Raw genomic sequence first — 12,638 nt, forward strand, 5'->3', positions numbered from 1 at the left:
CGTGGCTTTATTTGGTAAGAGACTCCATCACCACGTGGCCCTGTGAGCGTGGCTTTATTTGGTAAGAGACTCCATCACCACGTGACCCTGTGAGTGTGGCTTTATTTGGTAAGAGGATTTGTGCAGATGGAATTGGTTGAAGAAGAGGTCATGTTGGTTGCAAAGAGCTCTATCCCAATGCTGGTATCCTTCCTGAGAGGAGGGAAATTTGAAATCAAAGACAGACACAGAAGTAAGAGAGCCATGTAGACTTCTCTCCCCCAGAACTAGAAGCAAATTAATTTCTCCTAGTTTCAACTATACAGTATGTGACTCCAATTAGCACTCATACTAGTACAAACTGTATTTATATCTAGTCACAATAGCATTTTGTGTATAAACACATGCATGTGTGTAGATTTGGACACATGCATGTGTGCTATTTGCAGGTGCGTGTGTGTAGATTTGGACACATGTGTGTGTGCTATGTACAGGTGTGTGTGTGTAGATTTGGACACATGCGTGTGTGCTATGTGCAGGTGTGTGTGTGTAGTTGTGATAGCTGTTTGTTTGCTTTGAGACAAGGTATGAGCCGGTCCTGGATCTTACCAAGTAGTACCCGGTGAGCTCCAGGGATGTCTTGTGACAGCCTCTCCAGTGCCTGGACCAGAAGTGTGTGATGCCACACCAGGTGTTCGTACTCCTGAAAACTGAGTTCAGGTCCATATGTTTGCTCAGCAAGCATTTTCCAGACTGAACTGTCTACCCAGCTCTTAGAACAATAGTTTATACTGATTGTTTTTGTACCAATTCCAAGCAACATATGTACTAAATCATATAATACTTCAAAGAATTTTTGTTTTGAAAACAGAAACTGAGTTGCTATAGAAGAACTCTGTGAATATTTCCCCTTTTATAAAATAATTTAGAATTCCAAAAGATATTTGAAGGCATGCAACTTGTTCCCACATAAAGTTATATACAAAATTAAAGGAAGTATAGATTTCAACATATTACAACCCAGTTGAGAAATGGAATAAAGCCATATTGTTATCAATTTAATAAGTATTTTACTTATTTATTTGTAAGATGTATTAACTAGGACTTTGTGTGGCTAAATGCTAAAAATAGAATCCAGTTATCTCCCTAATGTAGCATCGTATCCAGAAATGTTATTCTTGTTCTCTATCATTATCTTAGTCAACAAGATCAGCAACTTCAGTGTCTTAAGTATATTTGTAATATTAGGAGCTAATAGTGTTAATAAAAACAGTCTTTTAATTTTGCCTGCATAAAGGACTCATAAAAATTTCCTTTCTTGTGTTTAGAGTATGTACACGTTGCATCATGGCTAGCCTTATGCATGAGAATACACAGAGGAGTTCACAGCCTCGTCATTATCTCCAAACAGAACGGCAAAAAATGGAGAGGCCTATTTTTAATTATTGAAAGGCTACTCATATGAATATATTAACATAAAAATTAAGACTAGGTGTTAAAAGGGCAATCTAGGACAAGAAAATTTGGGTAAAATATTCTCTTATAGAACGTAAATTTCTTCAAGATTATTCATGATTTTTTTAAACCATTAAGTCTGTGTTAAGTATTATAAACTATTTTAAGTTATTGGCTCACATTATTAATAGAACATTTATTTTAAAAGTCATCTTTTGAACATGTGTGGGGTAGAGCATACATGTGTGGTATATGTATGTGGTAAACATATGTGTGCAAGGGTGCACACATATGGAGGCCACCAAGACATCACATCTTTTGCTCTCTCAGTCGGCCTTTCTCCTTGACAGGTCTGTTTAGGCCTGGGCCTAGGCTGACAGCCAGTTAGATCCAGTACTCCTTTATACCCTGCCCCCACAGCACTGGGTTACAGAAAGCCTGTGTGGGCCTGCCTGGCTTTTCCATGGGTAAAATGGGATTGGAATTCAGGTCCTCATGCTTGGTCAGTGAGCAATCCTTACCCACTGAGGCACTGCCCAATCCTTTCTTGTCTTAATTTGTAATAAACATTTATTCAGTGTTAATTATTATAAACTGTTGTTAAGATTTTATTATTACAATATAGCCTTTAAGTTTCAAATTTTTGCACATATCATACTTACAAATGTATGTACATACATACATTCCAGTATGTAACAACTATAATTCATACACACATTCCAGTATGCAACAACTGAAATTCAGAAGGAGGCAGCACCACAGGTGCACATGAATAGTGGGTGTGGTGTGAACAAGAAAGGCCCCCACAGGCTCATATATTCGAATGCTTAGTCACCACTAAGCACATGCAATGGGAGTGCCACTACTTGAGAAGGGTTAGGAGGTGAGGGGAGGCCTTGCTTGAGTAGCTGTGGCCTTACAGGAGGAGGTTTGTCACTGGTGCTTTGGTATTTCAAAAGCCCATGCCAAGCCCAGTGTTGCTCCCTCATGCTCGCTCTCTCTCTCTCTCTCTCTTCCTCCTTCCCCCTCCCTCCCTTTCTCCCTCTCTCTCTGTCTCTCTCTCTGTCTCTCTCTCTGTCTCTCTCTCTGTCTCTCTCTCTCTCTCTCTCTCTCTCTCTCTCTCTCTGCCTATAGATCAGTGTGGCTCTCAGCTATGTCTCTAGCACCACACCGGCCTGCTGCCATGCTCCCTGCCATGGAGAGAATGGACTGAACCTCTGAAACTCTTAAGTACCAAACACTGCTTTCTTTTGTTTTCATGACCACCTTGTCTCATCGCAGCAGAACAGTGTAGGACTGAATGAAAAGGCCACAGGGTTTCACACATTTGATAACTGATTCACTGTTTTATTGTGTTGATTTAGAATTAGGTTTAGCTAATTCTATAAAATTTGAGGCTTTGTTTATAGGACCTTTTTTTTTTCAGATTAAAAGGGGAGAAATACACTTTTAACTGTGAACTAAACACAAGTTGTCAAAAGTTCCAAATATGGTAGGGATGCCCTACCATATTAGAAGTAAAATTCAAACTGTCAATTTAGACACAACAGTAAATTGAATATATTTCAATTTTAACGTTAATAAGAAACTAAACACCAATAGTACATAATTCAATAGATGAAAAATGTTTCAAAAACTAGCAAAAATATCTCAAGAAGAAAAGTAAAGGTCAGGAATAAGCATTTAAGAACAGAAACTCAGCCGGGCGGTGGTAGCACACGCCTTTAATCCCAGCACTTGGGAGGGAGAGGCAGGCAGATTTCCGAGTTGGAAGCCAGCCTGGTCTACAGAGTGAGGGACAAGATAGCCAGGGCTACACAGAGAAACCCTGTCTCAAAAAAACAAAACAAAAAAAGAAAGAACAGAAACTTAAAGTACAATAAGGATACAGAAGGAAGCTAAACATTGCAGCAAACTACCAAAAGCTGACTGTTCCTGAATTAAAACTACAAAATATGTCAGTCTACTGAAATAATTTTAAAGAAAAGAATCATTTTATGCATTGACAAAAAAAAATTAAAAACAGTATGTTGTTAGTACAGTTCTAAAAACAGAAACATTCACATTCTAGTGTGGATGTGGTAGTAAATTTTAGGAGGTAAACTTACAAATATGTATGAAAATTAAAGAATTACAAGTATCTTGACTTGTTACATTTTTCCTGAAAGCTGCACCAACACAAAGTGGAAATGTGCCTGAGTAAGCACATGGAAAGACTCAGTAGCAATGAGGGAAGGACTCAGGGTCCCATGCAGGGTGCGCTCTCTCACTATGTAAGGCAGGTGCACAACACAGCTCCACCGTGCAAACAAAACACTGCATAGGCAGTCACTTTATCGCTAGAATATGTGCAGGAAGGCTGGAAACATACATGCCAAGGCATGATGGCAACCACAGTCACACATGCCAAGGCATGATGGCAACCACAGTCACACATGCCAAGGCATGATGGCAACCATAGTCACACATGCCAAGGCATGATGGCAACCACAGTCATACATGCCAAGGCATGATGGCAACCACAGTCACACATGCCAAGGCATGACGGCAACCATAGTCATACATGCCAAGGCATGACGGCAACCACAGTCATACATGCCAAGGCATGACGGCAACCACAGTCATACATGCCAAGGCATGACGGCAACCACAGTCATCTCCCAGTTGGCATTCATGATGATTAGACATTTTGGTGGTTTTGTTGTCTGTTTTCTTTTCTTTTTGATACTGACTGTCTGTAATTTCTTTAATAAATAAACACAATGATGTACGTATAAAATTGTATGTGTCCTTGCTAGTTTTATGTCAACTTAACAGAAACTAAAGTCATCCGAGAGGAGGGAGCCTCAATTAAGAGAATGGCTCTATAAAATCCAGATGTAAGCATTTTTTAAAATCAGTGATTAGTGGGGGAGGGCCCAGCCCATTGTGGGTGGTTCCATCCCTGGGCTGGAGGTCCTAGGATCTACAAGAAAGCAGGCTGAGCAAGCCATGGGGAGCAAGCCAGTATGCAGCACCCCTCCATCAGCTTGTGCCTCCAGGTCCCTGCCCTGTTTGAACCCCTGTCCTGACTTCCTTCAGTGATAAACAATGATGTGGAAGGATAAGCCAAATAAGCTCTTTCCTCCCTAAGTTGCTTTTTGACATAGTATTTTATCCTAATAATAGAAACTGAAAACTAATACAGTTTGTGTATATATATATGCACACACACATATATATATACACATATACACACACATACACATACATGTATATACACACATATACACACACATACATATACACGTATACACACACATATATATGTATATGTGAGAGAGAGCATGTGCCAACATTGCATATCAAATGAACTACTTTCAAAGCAAAAGTACAAAATAAAACCAATTTCATTTCTATTCAGACTCACTTCAGTTTCCCAAAAAGAAATCCTTGAACTTCATCTGCTTCAGCCTCATTTTCTACAGCAGTATCGGTCATAGCTACATTAAAGGAAAAACAAATATTTGTAGACTGGGAAAAGAACATGAAACTCTCAATATAATGAATTCTATTTGTTTCCTTTCATGCACATTTCTTTCATGCACAAGGTTAATATATGCGTGTGTATTTACTATAATCCTAAATATGTACTCTTTTTAAAAATGGGCTTAGATCATTACATATGCATAACCATAATGAATGTTATATAAATTACTTTATAGCAACTTTCTATTTTATACACCCAAATGATAAGAAATAGGACCCACAGCAAATTGTTTTTGTTTCAGGTCTCATAACAGATCCATACCCTAACAAATGAGAGTTTTTGCACAATTCAAGCAATCTTGAATAGCCAAAGAATCTTTAGAAAGACACTTATGACCTCACAAAACAATGGCATGCTATGTTGTCCTCATTTCCTGTCTTCTAGCAAACAGGGCTGGTGTGGAACAAGGGAGGTGAAGGGCTTGCCCTTCCTCATGGATCACACAGCAGCTATGCCATCTCCCACTGTGCAGAAGCTCTGGGTCCCAACGATATGCAGAAATGCAGGACTCTCACTCAAACTTAGTCAGGAGCTAGCAAAATATCTGCGACAATTAATCACTACATAAAATAAAATTTGTTGTCTACCATGATTTCTGCTGGGATAGATGTCAGGAAAAAGACACTAATGATAAATACCACATTTCATGGGAAATGAGGAAGACAGACGGACAACTTTAGTAAAGTAAGCAAATCGTCTCCAAGCAAAGGCACAGAAATGCACGGGCTAGAAGGGAAACGCAGACCTTGGACAGACTAGAAACTCTAAATCTCCTGCCAAGGAGGCACCGCCACCTGCAACTAGCTGCTGGGATGTCGGGGTGCTTTCCTTTAGGGTGTAAGTAGATGCTATTCCAGTAGAAGGCCATACATCCAGAATGCTTGGGAGTACAAACTGCTCTTCTTTTTTTCTTTAAAGAGGACACAATTGGGGTGCATAGAGAAGGAGGTGTATGTCTGGAAGAGTTGGGGAATGAGATGAATATCATCAAAGCATGCTCCATGGAATTCCTAAAAAAAACTAACCAAGTTTTATTTTTGGTGTTTTGTTTTTAAAAGAATGTCCTGAGTGTTCTGCCACAGATGGACTATCTGTATCAAAGCGCTACCACCTCCAGGAGCAGTGGACAGTGCAGAGCGGAGGAGGGAAGAATGTAAGAGCTGCAGATGAGGAGTGCTGGAATCCTCAGCTCTGGACAGGACACGGCTGTCACACACTGGAACTGTGTGGAGCCTGTAGTCACCCGTACAAGAGGAAGCCAGTCAGACGTGCCAACATGTCTCACCCTGAGCTCACAGCTATCGGTGATGGATGGCTTGCTGAGTGACTGTCACTTTTCTTTAAGGGGAAATGACCATTAGTAAGTTGCCTAGCGTACCCTAGCAGATGGCACTGCACTCATGTGTGCAGGCGGTGTTTCTGTACACTGTAAAGTTTACCCTTGTGTTATACAAATGCTGATCGCTCTGCCCTCATATCTTGTTTCGGTCTAGATACAGCATTGTAATTTTACATATTTATATCAAGAATCTCCTGTCTCAAGTTTGTGTAAACAGTTCTTACCATTTATTCTCTGCCTTCCAATAAATGCTGATTGCCCAATGGCTGGGCAGAGTAGAGAATAGTGTGGGATGTCTACCACCTGCGAGAGCGAGAGAACGAGCAAGAGAGATTCAGTTTCAGACCTGCCATGAGGATGGAAGGCCTAGACCCATGAAGAAGGGGTCAGGAGAGAGATCGTGGGAATGCACCTGAAGCCCAAAAGCCAGATCAATAATAACGTCTAAGTATTATGGGATGGATGGGAGGTAGCCAGATTAGCTTAGGAGGTTAAGATAGATCATTTAACTACTCAGCTATTGAGGTATATCTTGAAATAAATATTGGTTTCTCTGTGTGGTTATTGAGGACTAGCATAAGGTATTGGGGACAGCCACTGGATTAATTCACTGCTTGCATTTATATTAAAATAATCACTTTATACATGTGTATGTGGGAAACACTAACAGATGGATACAGTGGGTTATAAACAAAAGGCAAAGGATGTAGAGTTAAGAGGAACATGTGCTGGGGAGAGAGGGGAGGTGAGCATGACCAAATACATTGTATATATTAATAAAAATGTCAAAGAACAGAAAAGAAAGAAGCCTTATTTAAACATTTAAAACCTTACTTTTAATTTGGATATCATCCAATGCTTTGTATTCTGTATCTTTAATTGCTAGCTCCACACCATAGCCAGATAAGTACATTTTTCTTGAGCTTGGTTTCTGTTCAAATACATTTATTTTAGAAAAAGGAGAAACATTTAGTTAAGTATCTTGCTTTACATTTATATAACTGCACCATGCCATATTAGGATACTATAGCAAATTACTAATACTAGAGGCACATGTGTGTGCATGTGTGTGTGTGTGCATATTTACTAGATGCAAAGGTTTGAACCCAATGCCTTGTAAGTGCTTGGCAAGTCCTCTAGCACCAAGCTACAGACCCCCCCCCCCCGGAGACAAAAAGCTTTTAGCCACTATGAAATATTATAATTTGGAGGGAACACTTATATTTTCTACACAGTCTATCAAAGAACCAGAATTTTGTTGAGGAAACTTTCCTAATAGAAATTTAGCTATGATTCTTCAGTCTCATTTTCTTCTCATTTGTTAGGTAGCTAGTTCCAGGACAACCAGAAAATGAGCAAAAATAACAATGAAATGTTGAGACTAGAGACAGACAGACAGACAATAAAGCACTCAGTGCTTAGTACTTTGGGAACCCTGCCCAGATCTTTCTTCAGATCTCTTGATGACTAAAGTATTCCAAATGCCACAAATTAATAACCTATCTGTAGTACTCAAATTATCAGAATTTTGGTAGCTAATTTTCTTCTGGGAAGGGACAAATATAAAATGTATCCCTACAGATTCCTTCAGTAAGCAAGGCAAGTCATGTTTCATTTTGCAAGAGGCAACACAGATGAATACATAGACTATAGAAAGACGTCTAAGTTTCCTTCCTCCCCTACTGCCTGAGTGAGCTGCTGTAAGCAGCACCTGGGTTTTATTCCAGGTAGGAAGCTGGTTTTAATCAGTCTGCATGTACTACATTCTTAAAAGCAGCCATGTGTTTTTGCCTAACACAATTTGCAATGACAGTTCTATATGCCTGCATACTTCTTTTATCTTCCCTAATGCTTTTCTTAAGCTTAAAATTAAGTATATCGCAGAGCGCCTATCTCCTGGCCTGTTTTACTTCCAAATCAGAACACGTATGAATGACCTTTGGATACACAGCATTTAAAACCATTGCTCACACTAAAACTTAACTCAGGAACGCTGCAACAAAAGCATGTAGAAACTGAGTCATTTACAAATGTACTGAGAGGGGCTGGAGAGATGGCTCAGTGGTTAAGAGCACCAACCGTTCTTCCAGAGGTCCTGAGTTCAATTCCCAGCAACCATATGGTGGCTCACAACCATTTGTAATGAAATCTGATGCCCTCTTCTGATGTGTCTGAAGAGAGCAATGGTGTACTCATATACATAAAATCTAGAAAAAAAAAAGCACTGAGAAGAAAAAGCTGAAATGGTTTCAAGTGTTTTCAGTTTCATACAGCTATCACAAAACAACATGGCAGCTAGTGGCTTGGGAAATGGAAGTTGTAAGACCACACATCTTGTCAGAGTTCATGAAGGAAATACAATTTCACACGACCAGTTTCTATTATCAGTACTACAAATTACAAAGCTATTGGCTCTTGCATAATAAAAAAAATGTTTATTAAATTTCTATATACTTTCTTCTTTTGAAAGGTATTAAAATCAAATTGAATTGTGGTTTAATAGGCTTGGATGTGTAAACTGAAGCAGCCAAAAGAGCTAAGACAAATCTTTCTACCTCTTCTTCTCCCTCGAGGGGGCATCTGTGGAAAGGAAGCGCGGGGAAGTCTATTTTCATTTAAATCACAAGCTGACCAATTTACATGACAGCTACTGTGAACCTAGAAGATGCTATTCATTAAGTAGAAGGTTATTATTTAATGGTACAAAGCATCCTCATGGACAATATGGTCCAGTAGAAGTATATTTTTGGTTATATTCTCCAAGAGAATTTAAGACAGAGCTTCAATAGATGGGCATATCCTCTAGGGGACATATTAGCATCCCATGGTGAACTTAAGATAAATATATACTTTTATCTCCTCCATCCAGTTTCTGCTAATGTGTCTCTGATCTCTGTTGCTCCACCCAGGACAGTTACATGCATAGCGTGCTGCTGCTCTTCTGGCAGAGAAAGGAGTGATTGAGAACTCTGAGTTTAAAGGAATCAGCTCTACAGACTGTGTTGTCTGCACACTCCTCCCATCACATGATCCTCTCCTAACTTCCTGTTTCTACTGAAACATACAAGGCACTATAGGCTCTTCACCGCCTGCCACTAAATGTAGGTTTCTGAAAAAGGAACTGTTTCTATCTTACTGCTTTGTAAATAATGCTTAGCCTAGAGGCCATGAACTAATGACTTGAGTATGTTAGCATTCAGTGGACCTAGGCTTCCACTGTGCTTTCCTATGGACTGTAGACACTTAAAATATCTATATTCTAGTTTACTAAAAATTTTAAAATTATTTAACAAGATTTTCTCATTTCTAGTAAATAGCATTGATTTCACTAAAATCATATAATAAAATTTAAAAATTGAGACTAGAGAGGAGACTGGAAAGACATTTCAGTATGCCTAATGGAATAGGCAAGTCTCCAGATGGTTTATGTATCACAGCTGTTAGCCTGCTTTTTAAATGTAATTCTTAGAATAACTGCAACATTCTCTCAGGATCTAGCATCCTGAGACAAGAAGGGAAAGGTTGGTGCAGCCCAGGTTCCGTTCATATCTCTCCTCCAGTAAGATGTTCTAAAATGCCTGCGCTCAACTAAAACAGTTCTTATGAATGTTTAACAGTGAATGTCATAGCAGCACCAAAGGAAAAACTAGAAACCCAGCAACCCAGGGGTCACTCAGAAACCAGATGAGCATGACAAAAACACAGCTAGAGGAGACGGAAAAGGACCTCCAGATATGGAGCAGAACACTGCTGAGACGGGAAGGTCGCAGCAACCAAAACAATCAGGAAATCAAAGTGATTTCTTCTATGCAAAAGATGAATAAAATTGATAAACCTTTTGTCTGGGTCAGAAAAACACTAATTACTAATATTAGTAAAACAAACAAAAAACAATGCAAACATGTACCTTAATATAGTGGCGGAGAACATACAGGATTTTACCATTTTTTGATTTCTTAGACAATACTCTATGAAATTCAGCAAATGCTCTTGTACCAATTTCTGCATAGAGAATAATCACTGGTAAGTTCTCACTGTTTGTGGGAAACTTATGATCTCTTTCAAACAGGTAAGGCCTGGGCCTAAAATAAAAACAAAATATAAACCTTCAAAGGAAGTTATGAATCAACAAATGTATTGGATATACACCCTGATACTTGATATTTTCTGCTATCAAAGAATTCATACTATTAATAACTATAGAAATAGGAAAGTAAAAATAAAAAAGAAGAAATTTGGTTTATCCAAAACTATTAAAAAATGTGTTTGTTTCCAATATGGTGCACTGTCAATAAAATAATATTTTAATAATATAATTTTGATGAATTAAATTTATATTTAATTAGAACTACTTTCACTACAGTTCATATTCCCTGAAAATAGTTTCCAAATATGTAAAAGGTCATACAAAAGCACATCTTCATTAAAAATTAGTGTTTAATACTAAGAACTATGAATGGGTTTTTATGAACAGGTAGACAGGTGGACAAGTGGACAGATGGACAGGTGGACAGATTCAGGAAGCACGGGAGGGAGTTCTGTAGGCTCATACAACCATTCCAAACAGTCCTGACAACTTATTTCCCAGGCACCTGATGGATTATTCACACTCTGTAGTAAACTCTACCTTTACTTGTAAAGCTAGCTCCCACCACTTACACGCCCCTCTCAGCCTCTGAGGTACAAACAGGACGATACCAGGCGAACGGGGCTCCGACTCCATAGAAAGTCATTGCTACTTTAAACCATTATGTTTGGGAAGTTTCATGGAGTGTCTGATAAATATGCAAGGAAGCAAGGGACGGCAGACTCGTCCTCCCACAGTGATAATGAAAAACATTCCTAGTGTCCTCAAACTTACTTGTAACATACTTTTTTCTTATCCTTAAAATGGGCTAAAAGAATAAAAGGCTTCGTGCGAACACTGATACAAACATGATCAGATAACCTTGCCCAATGTCTCAGAATACTGAAATTTCTATTCCAACTCTCTCCCCACAAATGACCTCTCTTGATCCTCCCCACAATACTTTACCTTGAAGCAGCCGTATTCAGCAGCTTTTTAATTTCATTAATTTTACAGGTATGCTTTGCGTGTATGACCACAAACGCAGCACATCCATCTGGTGGAGGCTCAGCAGCAGCAACCTAGAACCCCAAAGACGTTGTTACAGTAGCCCATCATCAGAATATAGCTCTAAACCTCAACTGTCACTGTGGTTAAAATAACTCATTTTTTACTATGTAGTTACTGTTCTAATTAAGGCAAAATATTTTCTGAGTAGAATTTAAGCAATATGTAATAGAATAAACCTTGTCTTAGGAGATACATGCATACAAGGTTTTTTTCTATTCCTGTAAAATCTTTATTATAAGCAGTTTCAGTGGCAATATGTCCTCATGTTTTCCTAACTCCAGGTAGACTACATTTCTTTTTTTCAACCATAAACAATGACAGAACTGGTAATAAAACAATGAACATGTGATGGAATGAAATATACATTTGCTTTGAATCAATGATGTTCACTTTAAATAGCTTAACACATATTATGATATGCATCTTCATTCCGTAAAGCTTGGGTCTTCTTACCTGTTGGAACATCTGAACAGTTGGAGAGTATGCTCTTATTGAGAAAGCAAACTTTAGGAGATTAATGAGGATGTTGTCTAAGAACTGCCCAGCTTTCTTCAGGATTAGGTTGTAGTAAGAATAATCTGATTCTACACAAAGAAAAAGATGTTAGCATTGCGCATTCAGTTTACTGGCACATCCCACCCATAGAGCCAACTGACTCAATGTCAAAGTAGTCTTAAGTTTTTTTAAAGTCTCTTAAAACAAGAAAGACAATGCCACTGCAAAACTAATAGCATATCAAAGAAATTAAGGTAAGTAACCTAGGAATTTTGATTTTTTCTAATATACAACAGTTACTAATTATTTGAGTTTTCCTACAGGTTTTTATATCTTATAGACATATGCTTACAATAGTTTCCTAGCATTTCTAGGAAACTATTCTGTGATAAAACACAATGACTCAAGCAACTTGGGTAGGAAATGGTTTGTTTCAGTTTACACATCCTGATCGCAGTCCTTCATGAGGGGAAGTCAGGACAAGAGTTTGGGCAGGAGCCTGGAGGCCGGAACGGGAGCAGAGAGACCATGGAAGAGAGCTGCTCAGAGGCTTGCTACCTAAGTCTGTCTTTCTTGTCTGTCCTCCTCCTCCTCCTCGTCCTCCTCCTCGTCCTCCTCCTCGTCCTCCTCCTCTTCCTCCTCCTCCTCCTCGTCCTCCTCCTCGTCCTCCTTCTCCTCTTCCTCCTCCTCTTCCTCCTCCTCCT

General features: G+C 39.0%; 1 protein-coding gene across 1 annotated transcript in view; it reads right to left on the bottom strand.

Annotated features, from left to right (window-relative positions):
- Nucleotides 1-12,638, bottom strand: part of Uggt2 (UDP-glucose glycoprotein glucosyltransferase 2) — a 153,194-nt gene that overhangs the window by 132,978 nt on the left and 7,578 nt on the right. The window contains exons 3-7 of the mRNA XM_031361024.1: nucleotides 11,893-12,023; nucleotides 11,338-11,450; nucleotides 10,210-10,384; nucleotides 7,137-7,233; nucleotides 4,844-4,916 (exon numbers count right to left, since the gene is read on the bottom strand). Of these exons, the coding sequence (XP_031216884.1) occupies nucleotides 4,844-4,916; nucleotides 7,137-7,233; nucleotides 10,210-10,384; nucleotides 11,338-11,450; nucleotides 11,893-12,023 (589 nt within the window). The remainder of the gene's footprint in view (nucleotides 1-4,843; nucleotides 4,917-7,136; nucleotides 7,234-10,209; nucleotides 10,385-11,337; nucleotides 11,451-11,892; nucleotides 12,024-12,638) is intronic.

The sequence above is a fragment of the Mastomys coucha genome, unplaced genomic scaffold (assembly GCF_008632895.1).
Source record: "Mastomys coucha isolate ucsf_1 unplaced genomic scaffold, UCSF_Mcou_1 pScaffold9, whole genome shotgun sequence".
Taxonomy (NCBI): domain Eukaryota; kingdom Metazoa; phylum Chordata; class Mammalia; order Rodentia; family Muridae; genus Mastomys; species Mastomys coucha.